Source organism: Prionailurus bengalensis, chromosome C1 (genome assembly GCF_016509475.1).
Source record: "Prionailurus bengalensis isolate Pbe53 chromosome C1, Fcat_Pben_1.1_paternal_pri, whole genome shotgun sequence".
In the NCBI taxonomy this organism is placed as follows: Eukaryota; Metazoa; Chordata; class Mammalia; order Carnivora; family Felidae; genus Prionailurus; species Prionailurus bengalensis.
The window spans coordinates 52,205,640-52,228,586 of NC_057345.1; the positions used below are offsets into that span (position 1 = coordinate 52,205,640).

Genomic DNA, 22,947 nt, shown 5'->3' on the forward strand with positions numbered 1-22,947 from the left:
AACACAATGATACTCAACTACAGTTTTGGGTTGGGGCTTTAGAAAAAACTTTTTTTGTTGTTTTAAATTTTTTCTTGGGTATTGCATTCTCGGGTATTGCAAATTTGGGTGCCATAATTTAAGGGAGAAGATGTTTTCCTCCTCCTAGCTCCCTTCTCCAGATCTTGAAAGAAACCCTGGAGGAGAAAGGGCACCTAGAGGTTATTTCTCCTGCTTAATGGACTACTGTGGATTCAACAACAGTTTAGTTCTGTTCAGTTCAGCTCTTATTCCAGAAAACTAACTCCATCAATTATAGAAAATAACTTTTTATAGAGTTTTTTCCAAACCTGTCTTCACTGCATATCCAGGAAGGATTAGTTTCCTTCACACCATCAAAGCACCTAGGTTCTTTCCTTTATTTTATGAGAATCATTCAGGTGATATGTAGTAGCTACTATTATTGGGCACATGTGGTATCTCATTTAGATTTTTAAATCCATGTTCCCAGGGGCAGAGTGCTGCTATTGACAATATCCGCTATCTCCCTCCTCATTAAAACCAAACCCCAAACCCACTGTAAAACAAAACGGTGATAAAAAAAAATCACACCTTACATATTTTGTGTCCTGCCCCTCTCCTCAGTGCTCTTTTTTAGTTTGGCAATCTTTTTAAAAAATTGGTGAGTCAAAGCAAAAAAAAAAAAAAATCGAGTAGGAAGAAAAGGCTTTATTTGTGACTTACTCTGTGTCTCTGGTATGACTTTACTATAAATAAAAATTTATTTAAAAATCTGACTTTAAATCTTGATGTATTTATTGTAAAATTTACAAGTTGGAACCTCCTACCATCTTGATTTATTTGATTTTAAAATGGAGTTCTTACCATTTCCCTCGGGGAGACTTTTTGGTTTGAATAGTTCTTACTGGCAGGTTGCCTTCTTTATATTTAGCCCAAATTTTCATTTTCAAAGACCGTTTAGATAAGTACCATGATAGCTCTAGCCAATGGATCTGTGTGTCACATAATAGAGTGTGACAATCCACTCAGTTGTGAAAGACACTGGAGATAAAATAATAAAGTAGCATTTGTGTTATCACATTGGCTTTACAAATCTAGTTAAACACTGACCCAACAGTGTTACTCATTATTGGAAATTATAGATGTTTATAATTCTCCAAAATATGTTGAGTTAAGTTATAGTGTATATCATATATTTAAATTTAAATTCAAAATCCTGGGCTGAGAGAGATGTAGATTTGTGACACTCCTTGGAGATTTGGGGACCATGAACCAACGAATACATTACATTGCCACATTAAAGGACTCTTTTTATCTGTAAAGATGTAAGCACCATCCTCCATTTTAATAACTTTTAAAAACAGGGTCTTAAAATCTTATGATTTTAATGAACTTAGACTTCTGCACCAAATTATATCTGTGGACCTTTAGATTTATATTTCTTCTGTTTTGTTTATATCTCAATATAAATATATAAAAATATGAACTCCCTAGAATTGTTCCTAGATTCTGTTACAATAACAATGTTTGAACTATGTGGTTGGAACATGCATTATTTCTTTTATGGTCCATATCAACAAAATTATTTTTATATGTGTGATTATGTATATACACTTGAAAAATCTGTATTTGTAAGAGAATAATTCCAAGTGGCTTCTGAAATTCACAGTAAAAATAACAATGACTTATATCTCCTGCATTATTTATATAATACTGGTCTACAAACTTCTTAAGGGCAGGCTATTTATTCAGTAAACATTGGTTGAGGGGTGTCTGGCTGGTTCAGTCTGAGCATGTGACTCTTGATCTTGGGGTCATGAGTTCAAGCCCCATGTTGGGGGGGGTAGTTTATACTTAAAATAAAAGAAACTTAAAAAATATATTTGTTGAGTAAATGAGTACATCCATAAGTAATTATAAATTAACTTCATTAGCTTCATTTAAGCAATAAAGACATTTAAATCACTCCATTCACAGTAGATAAGGATGCAGTTTAGGTTGATTCCACTTTGGTCCCATTCAAATATAAGGTAAGTTTCTTGTTTTTTTTTAAGTTTTTTTTTTAATGTTTATTTATTTTTGAGAGAGAGACAGAGACAGCGTGCAAGCAGGGGAGGAGCAGAGAGAGAGGGAGACACAGAATCCAAAGCAGGCTCCAGGCTCCAAGCTGTGAGCACGGAGCCTGATGTGGAGCATGATGTGGAGATCATGACCTGAGCCGAGGTCAGACGCTTAACTGAGCCACCCAGGCGCCCCAGGTAGGTTTCTGAAGTCCCAAAAGCTATTAGTCTCATCTATAAGGCTGTTTGGTAGTTTGAAACCAAGGTGATTCGTGTGTGTGGTGTGTGTGTGTGTGTGTAAAAACTATTTGGCTATCCAGTGGAATAATTTGTAGAACAAAGGCAGAATAACTGATTCTTTTTTTTTAATTTTCTTAATGTTTTATTCATTCTTGACAGAGAGAGAGAAACAGTGAGTGGGGGAGGGGTAGAGAGAGAGCAACACACAGAATCTGAAAGCAGGCTCCAGGCTCAGAGCTGTCAGCACAGAGCCTGATGTGGGGCTCAAATTCACCAACACTGAGACCATGACCTGAGCCCAAGTTGGATGCTTGGGCTGAGTCACCCAGGTGCCCCTGATTCTTTTTTTTTTTTTTCTTTCATTTACCAGCTTTCAAAATAGTAAATGGTTTACTAGCTTCCTTCATTGATGAATTTTTATTTATAGCATTATGAGCTCATGGAGAATGGGACAGTTCCACAGATAATTCAAATTTGATGTGTTTCAATTCATTGTACTTATTATGCTTAGTGATGATCAATGTGTCCCATATATGGCTAGCCAGAGTCTCTTCAGTTTGGCTCCTGAGACTTTCTGACATTGACCCTAGTAGTTTTATTTTTAATTTTTTAAAATGTTTATTTATTTTTGAGAGAGAGAGAGAGAGAGAGAGAGAGAGAGAGAGAGAGAGAGAGAAAGCATGGGGGAGGGGCAAGGAGAGAGGGAGACAGAGGAACACAAGCAGGCTCTGCACTGACAGCGGACAGCCCAATGTGGGGCTCGAACTCGTGGACCATGAAGTCATGACCTGAACCAAATTGGTTGCTTAACAGACTAAGCCATCCAGGTGCCCCAACCCTAGTAGTTTTTAATAGTTTCCTTGATATCTACTATTAGAAAATGTTCCAGATCTATTTTTGTATATTTCTTTTCCAGGCTATTTTTCCAAGAATCCCTCGTTCCTTTTAATAGGGACATACGTATTTTAAGACAGTCTTTGTGCTAAGGATGCTCATTATTACTGAGTTGGTTTTTATGTCCTTTCAACCAAAAAAGCTAGGTGATATGTTTTCTTTTTATTTCCTCCCTCTCTCCCTCTTTTCCTGTCTTCATCCTTTACCCCCTTTCCTTCCCTTCCTTCCTTTCAATAATTCAATAAAATAAATCATGAGTTTATACTGATGCTTAACTTCCATCTTACACCTTTAAGTCATTTTTCACATTAAGAATCCTGATATCAAAACACCAGCATGGTAAAATTTGAATATCACATAACTCTTCATTTTCTGTATCCCACACATACAGTAGAGGACAACACTAATCTTAACACCAAAAACATAATTACTAATAAGCATTATTTTATTTTATTTTTATTTATTTTTAAAAAAAATATTTATTTTTGAGAGAGAGAGAAAGAGAGAGTGAGAGAGCATGGCAGGGGCAGAGAGAGAGAGAGAATCCCAAGCAGGTTCTGCACAGTCAGTGCAGAGCCTGATGTGAGGCTCGAACTCATGAACTATGAGATCATGACCTGGGTTGAAGTCAGATGCTTAACCAACTGAGCCACCCAGGTGCCCTTATTTTATTTTTTTAAACATATCTTTTTCCTTAGGGCATACTGCAGTCAGGGGTTTACTATCAAATTACCAAGTTTTAAATTCACTTGGAAGAGTTATTTTCTGTGTAGTTCAGCTACCAACTGGATACACATTTCAATTTTTTTGTTTCATTTTAATTCTGGTTTTTAGGGATTTCTTTTTTCCATTTAGTTTTGTTCTGTAATTAACTTTCAAAGTTCACAGTCTTAATAAAGATAGTCTTCATGTCAATATTTTGGCATTTTTTTGTGTGCAATCTCTGTAATCCTGAGCTTCTTTTATATAGACCTGAAAAGGAATCAAAATAACTAAGACCCATGTTTATTTTATTATACTTTTTTTAATGTTTATTTATTTTTAAGAGAGAGTGCGAGCAGGGGAGGAGCAGAGAGAGACACACACACAATCTGGAGCAGGTTCCAGGTTCTGAGCTGTCAGCAAAGAGCCTGATGCAGGGCTTAAACTCATGAACTGTGAAGATCATGACCTGAGCCGAAGTCTGACGTGTAACCAACTGAGCCACCCAGGTGCCCCCATGTTTATTTTTTAAAAACGTTTATATATTTATTTTTGAGATCAAGAGAGAGAGAGAGAGAGAGAGAGAGAGAGAGGACAAGCACGAGCAAGGGAGGGGCAGAGAGAGAGGGAGACAAAGAATCCCAAGCAGGCTTCACACCATCATTGCAGAGCCTGACGTGGGGCTCGAACTCACAAACCAGGAGATTATGACCTGAGCTGAAACCAAGAGTCAGATGCTCAACCGACTGAGCCCCCCAGATGCCTCTTATGGTTTAATCATGGTTCTGACATTTATTTGCTGTATCTCTTATAGAAATTATACAATGTCTCAAACCAGCATTTCCAACTGTGTTTCATGGACCACCCTGTAAGATGGGAAGTGGGAAGTGGGGATAGGATTCCATGGTCAAATAAGTCTGAAAATTCCATATTCTCTTGGAGAATCATGATGTACATAACACATAAAAGACTCTGAAAAGACCTGAAGTAAGGAATCCTTTTTAGATTAGTATAACCCACTGTTTTCAAACTTATTTATCTCAGCATCAAGAGACAGTCTTCATACCTTTTTTTTTTTTTTTGACAACACTTATTTCACTGAATGAGAGTTCTATGAAACATACTTTGGGAAATGTTGCTCTCAAGTTTTCTTGTATGTCAGAAAGGGATAATAATACCTGTTCTACCATTCTCTCAGAGTTACTGTATGGATCAAGTGAATTGGATATGAAAGATTTTTAGTATATAAAAGAGGCTACTATTTTGGAGATGGCAGAATAATGGAAAATGACATACAAGGGTCAAATTAGGAAGATGTACAGGCAGGAAAAAGGAACCTATTTCAAAGAGCAGCTATGATCAGGTGAATGATTTTCAATGAGACTCAGGGAAGCCCTAGACTCGAGACAGAAAAGTGCTTGTTTTCTTCGTGGGTGTAAGTAATCTAGAAAAGGAACTACCAACTACCACAAAAGAATGATTTATGTGAGGAAGTTTGCCTAGTGCATTGAGTATTGACAGTATAAGGTATGTATCCGTTTATTAGGGCTGCCATACAGAATACCACAGACTGGATGGTTTAAAAGACAAAAATTATTTTCTCACCCTTCTGGAGGCCAGAAGTCCAAGATAAAGGTGTCAGGAGGGTTGGTGTTTTTGAGACTTCTTTCTTTGGCTGTAGATGGCCATCTTCTCCCTGTGTCTTCACATGGTCTCTCCTGTGTATGGGCACATCTGTGACCAAATTTCCTTTTCTTACAAGGATACCAGTCAGATTGGATTAGAGGTTACCCTGATGACCTCATTCAAAATGCATTTACTGAGCATCTGTTATGTACAGGTACTGGGCTTTCAGAGATGATAGTATCTACTAGAGGCAAAGAGCAGGAGTAGAATGTAGATGCAGTGGGGAGGAAGTTCAGCCATGAAATAGAGGCTTAGATGTCCCTTCTACTATTTATTCAATGAACATTTTAAGTACCAGCTGTGTGCTTGTTTTTAACTTTACTTATTTTTTTTATTTAAAAAATTTTTTTATGTTTATTTCGGAGACAGAGAGAGAGAGACAGAGTATGAGTGGGGGAGGGGCAGAGAGCGAGGGAGACACAGAATCAGAAGCAGGCTCCAGGCTCTGAGCTGTCAGTACAAAGCCCGACGCAGGGCTTGAACTCACAAACCGTGAGATCATGACCTGAGTTGAAGTCAGTCGCTCAACCGACTGAGCTACCTAGGTGCCCCTACTTTTTTTTTTTTTTTGAATTTTTAACATTTCTTTATTTATATTTTGAGAGACGGACCGAGCATGCGTGGGGGAGGGGCAGAGAGACAGGGAGTCACAGAATCCAAAGCAGGTTCCAGGCTCTGAACTGTCAGCACAGAGCCTGACATGGGGCTCAAACCCTTCGGCTGTTAGGTCATGACTGAGCTGGAGTTGGATACTTAACCGGCTGAGCCACCCACTCATCCCTATTTTACTTACTTTGAGAGGGAGTGGGAGACAGTGCACAGGAGGGGCAGAGGAAGAGAGAGAGAGAGAGAGAGAGAGAGAGAGATTAAGAAAGAATCCCAAGCAGGTTCTGCATTGTCAGTGTGGAGCCCAGTGTGGGTCTAGAACTCACTAACCGTAATCATGACCTTAGCCAAAATCAAGAGTCAGACGCTTGGGGCTCAGGTCATGATCTCCAGGTTCATGAGTTAGAGCCCCGACATGGGGTTCTGTGCTGACAGCTCGGAGCCTGGAGCCTGCTTCAGATTCTGTGTCTCCGTCGCTCTCTGCCCCTCCCCCACTCATGCTCTGTCTCTGTCTCTCAAAAATAAATTAACATTAAAAAAAAAAAAAAGAGTCGAACGCTTAAACCAACTGAGCCATCCAGGTGCCCGCTGGCTGTGTTTGCTATTAATGCTGTGCCAGAAGCTAGGCAGTAAGGAGAGGCTTATACCAATTTCATCATTTGGAGATGTATATTTCTCACATATTAATATTTCTGCAATCGTGTTTTATAGTCATAACTAGTTTAAATGGTAACCTTATTTCTTTTCTTTTTTTTTTTTTAATGTTTATTTATTTTTGAGACAGAGAGAGACAGAGGATGAATGGGGGAGGGTTAGAGAGAGAGGGAGACACAGAATCCGAAACAGGCTCCAGGCTCTGAGCAGTCAGCACAGAGCCCAACGCGGGACTCGAACTCATGGACTGCGAGATCATGACCTGAGCCGAAGTCGAATGCTTAACCGACTGAGCCACCCAGGTGCCCCTGGTAACCTTATTTCTTAGTTGAACATAAAATAATGGTGCTTCTGGGACACCTGGGTGACTTAGTCGGTTGAGTCAGACTTTAGCTCAGGTTATGATCTTGTTCGTGAGTTAGACCCCTGCATAGGACTTGCTCCTGTCAGCTCAGAGCTTGCTTCACATCCTCTGTCCCCCTCTCTCTCTGCCCCTCCCCCACTATGCTCTTTCTCTCAAAAATAAACAACAAATTAAAAAAAATGGTGCTTCTTCTAATTGATGGAGCCAATTAGATTCAATAAAACATGATTTTTAGTTTGTCAAACATGGTTCTTATCCACAAGATGCTTACTATTTATGATCTTGCAAGGTACTGGATTTCCCCCTATGCTTGTAATCATGTAATATCTTTCATCAGTTTGTCTTTTTCTTCTTGGCCTTAAATATGTGTTTACTGAAGTATGGTTGTCTATTTTCCCACTGTACTGTCTTGTCTCTCTCATTCTTCAAATGAGAGACTTTCATATCTCTACCTTCAACCCCAATTGTTTGTCTAGGCTCTGATTCATAACTGGTACCTGAAGATTACTACTTTGTCTGGTTGTCACCTCAAACTCACAATGCAACCAACACCTTTTCCTCCAAGTCAGCTTCTCCCTAGACTTCCCCAGATCTTTCAGATTTTCTAGTAATTCAGACTTGAAACCTTGGGGAGCCATCCTTGATTTTACCCTCTCCTTTGTTTCGCTTCTTCTACATGTCTACAGTGTTATGAGGATCTGTACATTCTTCCTCTTGCATTGATCTCTTTTCCAAGTCCACTATTACCATCTCAGTCCAGGCCCTTGTCTAATTGTGCATAGGCTACTATAATGATTTCTACCTCTTTCTCTGATTCATCTTATCCATTATCACTTTAAATTTTCACTAACACTGTAGTGTACACTTGACTCCCTGCTAAAAGTCATTTAATGGCCCCTTACTGATCATTGAATAAATTCCAAACACCACAGCCTGGTATTCAAGGCTCTCCACAGTTATCCCTTTCCAGCTTCATCACCCACCACCTAAACTAGAGGAAATGTTCTGCACTTTTCAGCTGCTACAACTTTGGCTTGAACCATTTCCTTTGCCTGGAGTCCTACTCCTATCCTCCAGGCTTTCCTTCAAAGCTCAGCTGACTGTCCAGGGAAAGCATTTCCTGACAGTTTGTAATTTACAGTGAATCCTCTTCTCTGAACTCCTATAGTACTTAATGCATATATTAATAATCTGACATTTATTTTATTTATTTTATTTATTTATTTTTGAGACAGAGAGAGACAGAGCATGATCGGGGGAGGGGCAGAGAGAGAGGGAAACACAGAATTGGAAGCAGGCTCCAGGCTCTGAGCCATCAGCCCAGAGCCTGAAGCGGGGCTCGAACCCACGGACCACGAGACCGTGACCTGAGCAGAAGTCGGACGCTTAACCGACTGAGCCACCCAGGCGCCCAGTAATCTGACATTTAGCGTGTGCTCCCTTCTATTGCTTTCTATCCTTTTATGCATAAAAATGTCTTGCCAATGAGAAGTCTCTTGAGGGCAGGGACTTGGCCACATTTCTCCATGTTTCTAGTATTGACAGTCTTTTAAATATTGAATAAAGTTTTAGAGTTGGAAGTTTACCTAGACCCTCTGACTCATTTCACAGGTGAAGAAAGTAGATCCAGAGAGCTGTGCAGACCCACTGAATAGAAAGCCATAGTTAAATATTTGCTGTACTTATGGCTTATATAGAATGGCAGGATTCAGCAGTGAGGAGTGAGTGCATTCTCTGAACAGAGGAGGGAATGTAGTTGTTTTGGGCAAGTTTGGGGATAAGTGATCCAAGCTACCTGATGGGGAAGATGTAGTGACTACCTGAGGGCAGCGCTGTTTCTTTGTATAGCCCACAGGCTCTCGAAAATGGGTAGACGTTTAATGTTTCTTACACGGAGTAACCTACCAGCTTAATACATTCTTCATCAGGGGCATGTAGCTTGAAAGTGAAGCAGGTTGGCTTTCTGACTCCTTGAGGGCACAGGCGCAGAGAAAGACCCACTGCCCGGTGGTGAGGACTAGCCAAGGGCTCTTCACTCTGTGGAGGGAGCCAGGACGCGCCCCTGACAGGAATCTGTGGACTAAGCAGCCGCTCGGGCCTTGGCCACCAGCCCGGGAAAGAAGAGCAAGGGGCTTTCCACCTGCCCTAAGCCTAACCCGGGGCCGGGAGGCCTCTCAGGTTCCGCCATCCGGTGCCCCGCCTCCTAAGCCGGCCACCTCCTTTCCGCGCCTTTTCCCCGCCCCTCCCCTCACGCTCGACGGGCTCGCCCCCGCGCCCGGCGCGCGCGTTCGCGGAGGCGGAAGACCGGAGAGGCGCTCTGCCGTGGGTGCGAGCGCGCAGGCGCCTCCTTGGGATAGCTGCGGGCGCGAATCCTAAGGTTCTACGGGCTGCGGGGTAAGAGGCCGGGACCCTAGGGTGTCTGGGCTGGTGGGTCAATGTGGGGAGGGGCGGGGGACTCGCGAAGCGCTGCGATCCGGTCGGCTGCTGGCAGCCCGGATCCCCAGCCTGGCTCCCGGTCCAGCCCCACTCAGAGGGGAGGCTGGCGAGGCCTCCCTACCTCAGCCTGCAGGCTCGCTTGGAAGTCGGGTGACTGGACGTGGGGATGGTGGTGGGACCCCTGGAATGTTGCGGCCTCGGCGCCTTTGTTCCTGCGGTCTTGAGGGTCTGGACCGCTGCAGAAAGGGAGGAGAAACGTTAGGACGGTCCCTTTCGCCAGACGTGCTCCTCTGGGATAGGCTCACACCCTAGGTGTTGTGTCCACCTTGGGGGAAGGACCTTTCAGAAAAAAGGAACAAATTCGGTCCTGGGGTGTGAACGACTGAGGTTTTTGCTTGTTTTTATTTTTGGTCGAAATGTACTCTGAGGAAAGTAGGACGGACACTTCTCTGCCACCTGCGTGAAAACTTCTTGGCGTGTGGATGGGTTAAACAGTTAACTGTACTTTGCTTTGCAGAGCCCTTTTTACTGTAAAGGAGAAGAGATCCGTTAAAAGTGTCATAATGTTTTTAGGCACAAAGGACTCAGTAAAAATGGTACCTCCCCTCTTCATACACAGGAAGATCTCCATTCAGCAAATGTTTTATGAGTACTTGCTTTTTGCCAACATTGTTCTAAGTGCAGGGAACAGAGCCAACAGCTAAGAAAAGAGGATCTTTGCTTGCAGGGAGCTTATGTTCTGGTTGTCAAATAAATGTAATTTCCTTTTATGTTTTTTTTTACTGGAATGTAACATATGTACCATAAAATACTCTACACCAATCGTAAGTTGTAACTTGCTGATTATGGTAAAGAAAATGCATCTTTTAGCCACCACTCGAATCAAGAAGCAGAACATTCACAGCTTCTTCTGAGAAGACCTCCCTGGAAGACCTCTCCCAATCACCATCCTCTCTTTTCTCCGTAAAGGTAACCTCTTTAATGATTTCTAATACCATAGATTAGTTTTGTTATGAGCCTTTCAAATGGAACCATATTATATGTACTCTTTAGTATGGAGCTTTTTTTTTTAAGATTTTATTTTTTTTATAAAATTTTTTTTTAACGTTTATTTATTTTTGAGACAGAGAGAGACAGAGCATGAAGGGGGGAGGGGCAGAGAGAGAAGGAGACACAGAATTGGAAGCAGGCTCCAGGCTCTGAGCCATCAGCTTAGAGCCCGTCGCGGGGCTTGAACTCACTGGACTCAAGATTGTGACCTGAGCTGAAGTCGGACGCTTAACCGACTGCGCCACCCAGGCGCCCCTTAAGATTTTATTTTTAAGTAACCTATACACCAAGTGTGGGCTTGAACTCTCAATTCCGAGATCAAGAGTCACAAACTCCACCAGCTGAGCCAGCCTGGTGTCCCTAATATCTAGCTTTTTTTACCCATTATGTTTGTGAGATTATTCTATGTTGTGTTAAGAATACAATTTCTGATAGTGAAAAGAATTAGGAAGAAAATTAAAGAAGGTAATTGTACAAACAGTAAGAGGTGGAAACTTTAGTAAGGTGGTCAAGGATGAGCTTTCCCAGGGGATGACTTGAGACACAATATGAATGACAAAAGGTTAGCCAGTGAGCTGGTTAAAAGCATTCCACGCAGAGGAGAGGAACAGAGGGTAATAAATGAAACTGACAGGTTTTAGGAAGAGAGGGAAGATCTTGTAGGAAAGTGGGAGGAGATGAAATCTGAGAGGCAGGCAGGGGTCAGATGATAGAGGGTCTTATGTCTGGAGTATTTGCATTTTGTTCTAAGTGTAAAAAGATGTGCGGAAAAGATGTTTTTGATGCCCTTTAGTTTTAGCATGAGACATTTGTGAAGGATCAGAAGTCCTGTCCATTTTATTCATCAAAGAAACCCCACAAAACTGGGTAACTGTTGGGAATTAGGGGAAACATTAACATGTTGGGAGACCAAATCTTTTGTATTGTCAGGATTTATATTAATTCAGACACATAATATGTTTCCAAAATCGGATTTAGTATACGCTTTAGAAATTAGTCATCTATTCTACACTCTAAAAATATTCTTTCAGGGCGCCTGGGTGGCGCAGTCGGTTAAGCGTCCGACTTCAGCCAGGTCACGATCTCGCAGTCTGTGAGTTCGAGCCCCGCGTCAGGCTCTGGGCTGATGGCTCAGAGCCTGGAGGCTGTTTCCGATTCTGTGTCTCCCTCTCTCTCTCTGCCCCTCCCCTGTTCATGCTCTGTCTCTCTCTGTCCCAAAAATAAATAAACATTGAAAAAAAAAAATTAAAAAAAAATAAAAATATTCTTTCAAGTAGTTGTTCAGCTTCTGTTAGAACCTGTTAAAGAGGAACTCCCTTTTTAAGAAGCAAATCATTTCATTTTTGAACAGCTTTAATCTTTAGAAAAGCTTTCCTAATACACACACACACACACACACACACACACACACACTTTATTTATTTATTTATTTATTTATTTATTTATTTATTTATTTATTTATTTTTACTTAAACTACTTATGGGCTGCCTGGCTGCCTGGCTCAGTTGGAAGAGCACGTGACTCTTGATTTCAGGGTTGTGAATTCGAGCCTCACATCGGGTGTAGAGATTACTAAAAACAATAAGTAAATTTAAACTAGTTAAATTTTTTACTTTTATTTTTTATTTTTATTTGTTTTTGAATTTTTTACTTTGAAATCAAAATACCTGTAACACTGATTCTGGGTCCCTACAAAACTGACAGTTATCACCTGTTACTTGTTGTCTCCCTTGTAGTACTCAAGCAGTTGATTTTTGTATGTTTGTTTTTTCACATTTAAGTTCAGGGCTTTGAATTTATTTGAATTTATTCCTGTCATGATCTTTGGAGTTAGAGTTAGTCCATCATAGATGTTCACATTTTTTTGGATGTGATTCTTTCATCCATCAGTTCTCCCTTCCACCACTGTGCTCTTGGCACACTTGATGAGCATCATATTAGTTAAGCATTATATTCTTTTTAAGTTCATGAAGATTATTTAGTGTTATTGGCAGTCTTATTTTTGTTACTTAAGTTTCCTGGGGAAGTTCTTACATAGGATTTTCTGGAATTGTGGATAATTGACTTAACTTGGTCATACTAGTGATTTAAATTTCATAGATGCAGTATTAGTTAAGCTATATTTTATTTATTTTTATTTTTTATTTTTTAAAAATGTTTATGTATTTTTTTGAGAGAGAGAGACAGAGGGTGAGCGGGAGAGGAGCAGAGAGAGAGAGAGGAAGACACAGAATCCTAAGCAGGCTGCAGACTCTGAGCCTGCAGCACAGAGCCTGATGTGGGGCTTGAACTCACAAACTGAGATCATGACCTGAGCCGAAGCCAGACGTTTAACCGACTGAGCCACCCAGGCACCCCAATTTTTAAGTTTACTTATTTATTTTTGAGAGAGAGAGAGCCAGAGAGGTAGAATACGAGTGAGGGAGTGGATGCAGTGCAAAGAGAGGGAGAGAGAGAATTCCAAGCAGGCTCGTGCTGTCTGCATGGAGCCTGATATGGGATTCGGAACTCACAAACCATGAGATCATGACCTGAGCCAAAATCAAGAGTGGGATGCTTACCCAACTGAGCCACCCAGGCACCCCAGTTAAGCTGTAGTTTTAAATTGAGGAATTAACATTTGTAAAATCAATTTTAAACATATCTTGGTAAAGTAAATTGTTGTATTGCAGTTCTGGAATGTATAGTGCAGCATATTGATAAAAAGGGCTTTTTGTGTTGGTCTAAAAAAGAATTTGGGGGGCGCCTGGGTGGCGCAGTCGGTTAAGCGTCTGACTTCAGCCAGGTCACGATCTCGCGGTCCGTGAGTTCGAGCCCCGCGTCAGGCTCTGGGCTGATGGCTCGGAGCCTGGAGCCTGTTTCCGATTCTGTGTCTCCCTCTCTCTCTGCCCCTCCCCCGTTCATGCTCTGTCTCTCTCCGAAAAATAAATAAACGTTGAAAAAAAAAAAAAAGAATTTGGGGGCGTCTGGGTGGCTCAGTCAATTAAGCATCCGTTTCTTGGTTTTGGCTTGGATCATGATCTCATGGTTCATGGGTTCAAGCCCCACGGTGCGCTCTCAGCTGACAGTGCAGTGCCTGCTTAGGATTCTCTCTTTCCCTCTCTGCCTCTCTCCTACCTCTCAAAATAAATAAATAAACTTAAAAAAATGTTTTGAATAGTTTATAATGGCCTGTAACTTGTGTGAAATCCAGAGTCAACATTGGAAAGTGATTGAATTTTAATTTTTCTGCTTGCTTTGCTTCTGTGATAGAAGTTCTAGTGAACAGTAAAACAATTAAAAATGAATGCAGTAGGAGGGAGGAAAGAGAAAGGAAATTTATATAATCCAAATTTGAATAATATATTTCCATAGCCTTATTTTTTTTTTTTTTTTTTTAAATTTTTTTTTCAACGTTTATTTATTTTTGGGACAGAGAGAGACAGAGCATGAACGGGGGAGGGGCAGAGAGAGAGGGAGACACAGAATCGGAAACAGGCTCCAGGCTCTGAGCCATCAGCCCAGAGCCCGATGCGGGGCTCGAACTCCCGGACCGCGAGATCGTGACCTGGCTGAAGTCGGACGCTTAACCGACTGCGCCACCCAGGCGCCCCTCCATAGCCTTATTTACTGCTTTGAGTCATTCTTCCTGATTGAGATGCTAGACTTCATTAGTTCTAGAGTTGACTTTGCTATATTTAAATAATAACTTTTGTCACTATCTTGTATACCTGAAACTGATATAACACTGTATATTAACTCCACTGGAATTAAAATTAAAAACTTAATAAAAAAATAAATAAAACTAATGTTTTATTACATTCTTAACCCCCCCCTCCCCCCAGTGGGTGGAATGTGCCAATTTTCCCCTAGTTTTTTCAGTTGACTTACTGTATTTCTGTATTTTTCTGGTTATATTTAAAGTATATCCTGTGGTTAAAATGGCCCATGATTTTTCAAAGCTTTTTTTACTTTTAAACCATCCAACCCAAGGAGAAAACTGAAGGGGGGAAAAAAAAACATGGAAATGGTTAATTGCATTTTACTGCTTTTGTATTTTCTTTTAAGAGTTGGGGTTATTATTTATTCTTGTAAAAGTTCATTCTTTAAGGTAGAAAAATGGTGTGGTTAGTGAATGTATAGTTTGGAAGAAAAGAAGTAAAAATCAAACTACATGAATTACTTTAGTGGAACATTTTCTCAAACTAAGTAGAAAGATAAAATTTCTCTCTCTCTCTGTACCAAAAATAAAACATCCCTAAATTTACTTTTGTAGTCTTATTTTTACCTGTAGATAAACATGCTTTGGATGGAATTGACTCTTCCACTCTCTTGTTTTTCTTCACTCAGAAATATTCCCTCATAAGAACAGATCCTTACCATATCTTTAGATTTATTAAGTCCCATTTAACAGGGAGAGCTACCTTTTGAGGTGTATTTCCCAACTAGAAGACTAGGAAATAAGGAACTTTAAAACTACCCACTTTCCTCCTTGCCCCCACCTCCAATTCTCTGTGTTTCTACTTGGTTTAATGGATTTTTTGTTAGACTATGCTCAGCTAAATCTTGGTCTCTTTCTCTTTTTTTCTTCTAGGCTACTTCATAGACATAAAGATCAATATTTAACTGGAAAGGAAGCATCACTTAAAATTCTCTCAAACTCCTAATTCCAGGGAATTGATAACATTTCTCTGATGAAGAAAAGAAGTGCTACTGACTGCGTGTTAAAAGTATTCTGGCACTGGTCCTATTTTTTCCCCTCCCTAGATTTGAAGAAAAATTATGGAGAAATGGCACTTGATGACAGTTGTGGTCTTAATAGGACTAACAGTACGGTGGACAGTTTCTCTTAATTCTTATTCAGGTAACACATTTTTACTGTTTAAAAGATGGGTAAATATTCCTTTACTAGTTTCTTCATCTTCATCTTCATCTTTGTTTGGTAATAGTTTATAGTTATCTGATTGGGAGAGAGAAGAATTTGAGGCTTTATTGGTATGGTCAAGAAAATACATTTAAACATTAAATTCTAATATGAAGAATATGTATAAGAGCTTAATAGAAGCATAGGCTTTGTGACATGAGGAAACAAAAATGTATTCTAATGAGGAAGATGACAAGTTGAGAAATGATTACATATTAGGCATCGAAGAGAGAACTGAGCTAAGTACATCATGGTGGGAGTGGAATCAAAGGAGGCTTTTTTTGTTTAGGGTAGAGAAGCCATGTTGCTAGACTGAAGGGAAGAGATCAGTGGAGAATAAAGATTGGGAATGATGTGAGAGAAAGAGAGGGAGGAGAATTGCTGGTGTGTGATCCTGGATAGGGAATAAGATTTGACTTAACCCTGTGAGTATTTATTTAGCACTGCTCATGTTCCAGGCACTGTGCTAGATGCTAGAAATACAAGGTGAATATCCAGTACTGAAGGGGGTCCGTATTTCAGTAGGTAAGCAGTCATGGTACCATGTGTTAATTATGACTAGAAGTATTTGTGAGGTACAAAGGTAACAGAGAAGTGCATGATGATGGTGCATTAGTGAAGACTTTTCAGAGAAGACGTTTGAGTTGAAGGTTTGAAAGATGGCTTGGAATTTGCTAGGCAAATGAAATGGGGAACATGTGCAAAAACATGGTAGAATGAGAGCATGGTTTTAAGTAGTCAGTATTGGAGTAGCATCAGCAGAAGGAACAAAAAGGATGGGGAGGGAGTGGCTCGAGATGAAGCTATGCAATTAGGTTGGCAAATTACTTGTATTTTAAAGAAATAGCTTTCATTGTAATGAAAAAGGATTGTAGGAAGCAGGTTGGAGGTAAAGAGACAAATGACACAATCATAATAGAGGTATGAGCTACTATTTTTTAAGTATTTATCATATGCTAGACACTGAGCATTTTGTTGTGCTTACCACAACCACTGAAGGTAAGTAGTAGTACCTGTAATTTACAAATGGAAAGTGTGACAATCGATAAATGACAATGGGGATTCAAATATAGTTGTATTTTATTCCAAAATCAATATATGACACTGCTCTGTGGCTTCTGAGAAAGAAGTCCTGAAGTAAGCCAGTTAAAAAGATGCATAAATGAATTTGAGGAATATTGAAGTAAAATCACTTGGATGCAGCAGTAGACTTGGGTTCAAATCTTAGATCTTCCACCCTCACCTGTTAGTGTCTGATCTTGGGGAAGTTACTTAATCTCCATGAACCTCTTACAAAGGTACCTCTACTATAAAGTGGGAATATTAATATGTATTTTAACAAGATTGTGGGGATTACTTGAGATACTATGCATGAAATGTATTTTCTTTTTTAATAGTGTAGGAATATAATCAGCATATTGATGGTTTGATCCTTACATTAGATCATTTAACCCCAGAATGTTTATTGTCTGCTGTGCAGCAAAAATATGTCTTACTGGTGATCAAGTCTTTAGGTCTGACTTTTAGGGTGACAAGAATAATAAATGGTATCTTCCTATGATACTGTGATTTATAAAAAAATATATGTTTGGTCTTTGTCCTTCTGGTACAAAGCCCCTAAAAATCCCTTGGAATTTTCTAAGTGAAAGTGAAAAATTGTCTTTTGTTATGGTAATGTTGACTTTTGGACCCACCTAAGGATGGAGGCTGGTTTCCAGGAAAACCAAATCTTGTGATTTGAGGGTTGGAACTTTCAGTCCCACCCTCTGATTTCCAGGGAGGGGAGAGGGGCTTGAATCAGTCACCAATAACAAAGCTTTCATAACCCAAAAGGAGGATGGCGTTTGGAGAGCTTCCAGGTTGATGAGCACATGGAGATTCAGGGGGAACGGAAGCTCAGCACCTTTGCCCACACCTTGCTCTATGCATCTCTTCCATCTGCTGTTTTAAGTTATATCCGTTTATAATAAACTGGTAATCTAGTAACTAAATGTTTCTCTGAGTTCTGAGAGATGCTCTAGCAAATTAATTGGACCAAAGGAGGAGGTTGTGGGAGCATCTGATATATATAGCCAGTCTGTCAGAAGCTCAAGTAATAGCCTAGACTTGTGATTGGCATCCAGAGTTGGAGGGGCTCGTTGGAACCTCCAATCTATAGCTAGTGTGTCAGAATCTGGGCTGGTGACTGGCATCAGATGTGGAGGGAGGGGGCAGGTTTACAGTACTGAACCCATAACCTGTGGAATCTGATGCTATCTCTGTAGATAGTGTCAGAATTGAGTTGAATTGTAGGACATGGAGTTGGTGTCTGAGAATTGCTTGTTGGATGTGTGGGGCAACCCCCTGTAACCCACATTGTAATTGGGTCCCTGAATCACCCTATCACTTCCCTAGAGAAGTTCGCAGTCAAGTGGGCAGGGTGGACTTGAAAATACGTTCTACGTTAAAATAAACGAGGTAGACTAGGAACACAGGAGACTTGTAATTCAGACAAGAAAGGCTTAGAGTATAACGTTAAGGATAACAAACATTAAATTTGTTCTGAAAGCGAGGGAAGGATTTACTAGGCAGAAAAGGAATCCTTTTTTCTTGGTTAGAACCAAAATAGGCAGGTCCTATTTCGTTCAGTTTCTCTGTAAGCTTAACACTCAACCTGAGATTTTGCAAATAAAGTGTAAGAGATGAACCAGAAAACGTTTGTGCCAGTTCCTAGAGCAAATTTTATCTTGGTCATGCTTTCTAAGCCTTTTTTTTTTTTTTTTTTTCCCAACGTTTATTTATTTTTGGGACAGAGAGAGACAGAGCATGAACGGGGGAGGGGCAGAGAGAGAGGGAGACACAGAATCGGAAACAGGCTCCAGGCTCTGAGCCGTCAGCCCAGAGCCTGACGCGGGGCTCGAACTCACGGACCGAGAGATCGTGACCTGGCTGAAGTTGGACGCTTAACCGACTGCGCCACCCAGGCGCCCCTATCTCAGGTTTTTATATATGCATGGGTCTGTTTCTGACTCTTCATTCTGATAAATTGGTCCAGTACCGCAGTGTCTTATTACTATAATTTTACAGTACATCTTGATATATTATGAGTCAAATTCTCCCACCTGATAGTTCAACTTCAGGAGGGTCTTAGCTATTGTGGGCTTTGCTTTTTCATATTGCAGTAGGCAGAATTTTGAAAACGGCCTCCCAAAGATGTCCTGCCCCATTCCCCAGAACTATGAAAATGAGATCCCACTTTTTTTGCTCAGTATATCTTTTTCTCTCCTTTTTTTTTTTTTCAGTATATCTTTTTCTACCCTTTTACCCTTCACCTCTAAATCCCTGTGATTTAGACTTGACTAACCAGTTCCCCTCCTTAATTCCACTTTCTCTTGCTAGTTTGCAAGTTGTACTTTTATTTTGTTCTTTCAAGGTGTGGTGTGGAGATTTTCACATATATATTTAACTTAAGAAAGTCTAAAATTAAAATTTTTTTAATGTTTATTTATTTTGAGATAGAGCTAGAGAGTGAGCAGGGGAGGGACAGAGAGAGAGGGGGACAGAATCTCAAGTAGGCTCCACACCATCAGCATGAAGCTTGATTGGGGGCTTGAACTCATGGACCATGAGATCATAACCTAAGCTGAAATCAAGAGTTGGGTGCTTAACTGACTGAGCCATCCATGTACCCCAACAAAGTTTAAAATTAATATATTTATGTCTTTCTGAGCAAGGTAAGGACCACAAAATGCTTTTTTTTTTAATGCTTTTATTTATTTTTGAGAGAGAGAGAGAGAGATCCCGTGTGGGCACCTGCGAGTGTGGGGGAGGGACAGAGAGAGGGAGAAACAGAATCTGAAGCAGGCTCCAAGGCTCCAAGTTGTAAGCACAGAGCCCGTGCAGGCTCAAACTCATGAACCATGAGATCATGTCCTGAACCAAAGTTGGACACTTAACCAACTGAGCCACTGAGGCACCCCAAGGACCGTAAAATGCTTCAACTCTAGTTACAAGTCCACCCCCACCATTAAAATGTTATTATTGCCTAGAATTTTAGACATTAATTACTGTTAGCTTCTGTAACAATTCATATTTATTTATGTTTACCCTCTATGTTTATCATTTTCTGTGCTCACCCTTTTTACAATTGCATCTTCTTTTGAGATAATTTTCTTTCTTTTTGAAGTACATCTTTGGGAGATTTTAAAAATTAAATTTTTTTTTTAATGTTTATTTTTTGAGAGGAAGAGAGAGAGAGAGAGAGAGAGAGAGCAAGTGCATGCATGAGCTGGGAAGGGGCAGAGAGAGAAAGAGACAGAGGATTCGGAACAGGCTCTGCGCTGACAGCAGAGAGCTTGATGCGGGGCCCAAACCCACAAACCATGAGATCATGACCTGAGCTGAACTCAGATGCTTAACCAACTAAGCCACTCAGGTGCCCCAGAGATTTTAGTTTTTAAGCAATCTCTACACTCAGTGTGGGGCTTGAACTCACAACCCTGAAGTCGAGAGTCAGTGCTCCACCATCTGAGCCAGACAGGCATCCCCTAAGAAAATTTCTTTTAACTAGGCTCAATGCACCAGTGTGGGGCTTGAACTCACAACCCTGAGATCGAGTCACATGCTCTACCCATTCAGCTAACCAACCAGGCCCCTGGGAGGTATTTTTCTTTTTTTTTTAAAGTAAGAGCCTGTTGGCTTTTTATCTGAAAATGCCTTTATTTTGCACCCTAACATTTTATTCTGGGTATGGAATTCTGCATTGGCAATTATTTTCTCATAATATTTTGAAAATCTCATTTGGGGCGCCTGGGTGGCCCAGTTGGTTAAGCATCCGACTTCGGCTCAGGTCATGATCTCGCAGTCCGTGAGTTCGAGCCCCGTGTCAGGCTCTGTGCTGACAACTCAGAGCCTGGAGCCTGTTTTAGATTCTGTGTCTCTCTCTCTCTCTGACCCTCCCCCGTTCATGCCGTCTCTCCCTGTCTCAAAAAAACAAATAAACAAACATTAAAAAAAAATTAAAATCTCATTCATTGTCTTTTAGTTTCTATTGCTATGTTCAGATATCAGCTGTCATTTCAATTGTTATTATCTTTGTAGGTAATTTGTCTTTTCTGTCACTGAAATTTCACTATGGTGTATCTAAGTGTGAATATTAAAAACTTTATCCTCAGGATTTCCTGGGATTTCTGACTCTAATGAATGGTAACCTTCTGTTTCTTCTCATTCCATTTTCTCCTTGTAAAACTCTGGTTAGATATATTAGATCTTTGGTTATTTATTTATTTAAATGTTTATTTATTTGAGAGAGAGAATGAGAATGAGCAGGGGAGGGGCAGAGAGAGAGGGAGACACAATCTGAAGCAGGCTCCAGCCTCTGAGCTGTCGGCACAGAGCCTGACATGGGGCTTGAACTCAGATCTTGAGATCATGACCTGGATCAAAGTTGTATGCTTAACCAACTGAGCCACCCAGCCACCCCTGATCTTTGGTCTTTTATTAATTCACCACATATGTGTAGGGCACTTGTGCCAAAGCAGGTAAGATAGCAGAAAATATAACAGACAACAATCTCTTTGTCTCATCGAGTTTATATTTTCAGTTCTCTCTTCAAATATTGCATCTCCCTCATTTCTGTTTTCCCTGTGCAACTCTTTTTTATTAATGTTTATTTTTTAAATGTTTATTGATTTATTTTGACAGAGAACACGAGCAGGGGAGGGGCAGAGAGAGAGGGAGAGAGAATCCCAAGCAGGCTCTGTGCTGACAGCCCCCGACGCAGGACTTGATCCCATGAACTGTGAGATCATGACCTGAGCCAAAATCAAGAGTTTGGACGCTTAACTGACTGAGTGACCCAGGCGCCCCACTTGTGCAACTCTTATAAGATATGTTGGAGTCCTTCATCCTATCCTCTATGTCTCATAATCTCCTATATTTTTCATATCATGGTTTCACCCTATTGCTTTTTTAATAATCATCAGATCTGTCTTCCTATTCATTACTTTCCTTTTTAATTGTGTTTAATCTATTTTAACTATCCACTAAGTTTTATAATTTTAATAATTGTTTTATTTCCTAAAGTTCTACTTGTTTCCTTTTCTTTTTAATTAATTAATTAATTAATTAATTTTTTACATTTATTTATTTTTGAGAGACAGGCAGAGCACAAGTAGGGGAGGGGCAGAGAGAGAATGAGACACAGAATCCGAAGCAGGTTCCTGGCTCTGAGCTGTCAGCACAGAGCCTGAACCAGGGCTGAAACTCACAAACCATTAGATCATGACCTGAGTCAGACCCTTAACTGACTGAGCCACCCAGGTGGCCCTATTTGTTTCCTTTTCAAATCATCTTCGTCACTTCTGATTATCTCTTGTTCCTTCAGCATATTCTAGTGTCTTCTTTTATATCTTTAAACATAGTAGCCATACTTATTTTATATTCCCTATCAGAAAATTCTAGTATCTGCAGTCTTATTTCCTGGTTTGTTGTTTTTGTAGAGTCTAGCTCATGGTATTTTGTTTCTTTGTGAGTTTAGTGATTTTTTAAAAAATTGTGAGCTCATGTTACCTCGAACTTTTATCTGTGAGAATTCTTTGAGGCCCGGGTTCACTATATATTTTTCCACAGAGGATTTATGTTGCCTCTTGCTAGGCACTTTGCGCACTATTAACAAAAGTTAAACCAAATTCTCCATCTTAAGGTTTCTTTGGCTCTATACTTGGTGTGAATTCAGGCCTCACACTGCGTGAATGCAGGATACTGTTATTTTCAGGAGACTTTTTTCTTGTACTATAGGAGCCAAGGCAGAGGTAAATACTATCTTCACCATCTCCCACAAAGCATTTTTTTTTAATATCCTTGTAGATGGTTCTCTGACATTGAAGGTTTTACCTGTTCAAGTACTAGGCTTTGCCTCCTTAATTCATTGCTTAGAGCTTCTCAGTAGCCAGGCTATAGGCCATAAAAGATCATTGGATAGCCTCAGGACAAATGTTTACTTGTCTGGATCTTATACTTTTTTTTGTTGTTTCCGCCCCCTGAGGAATTCTCTTGTTTTGATGTTAATTCAGCCATACCCCACCCTGTATTGGAAGTGTTTTCCTTATCTTCTAAGTCTGCCTGGTTGCTGGAAACTGGTCTCATCTGCATTTTTAAAAGCTCCACCAGCTGCTCTGATCTTTATAAAATGTTGATACAGATGATGGTTAAAGCCACAGGGTTGGGAGTATTTATACTGCAAGAAAAAAACACATTTAACCACTGATCTCCTTCACAGAGAAGGGGAATGATTAAAGGAGGTTGAGAAGAAACCATGAGGGAGGATTAGTGTCTGGAAGCCAGGAAATCAGAGAATTATAAGAAGTAAAGAC

At 40.3% G+C, this 22,947-nt stretch overlaps 1 protein-coding gene across 3 annotated transcripts in view; it reads left to right on the forward strand.

The window, feature by feature from the left end:
* The first annotated feature begins 9,481 nt into the window (after positions 1 to 9,481).
* Positions 9,482 to 22,947, forward strand: part of ALG6 (ALG6 alpha-1,3-glucosyltransferase) — a 66,116-nt gene continuing 52,650 nt past the window's right edge. The window contains exons 1-3 of one of the 3 annotated variants that reach the window (XM_043575165.1): positions 9,482 to 9,600; positions 10,472 to 10,611; positions 15,266 to 15,535. In XM_043575165.1, coding sequence (XP_043431100.1) covers positions 15,454 to 15,535 — 82 coding nt within the window. In that variant the 5' untranslated portion in view covers positions 9,482 to 9,600; positions 10,472 to 10,611; positions 15,266 to 15,453. The remainder of the gene's footprint in view (positions 9,601 to 10,471; positions 10,612 to 15,265; positions 15,536 to 22,947) is intronic. The other 2 variants (XM_043575163.1, XM_043575164.1) reach the window with 2 other exon arrangements.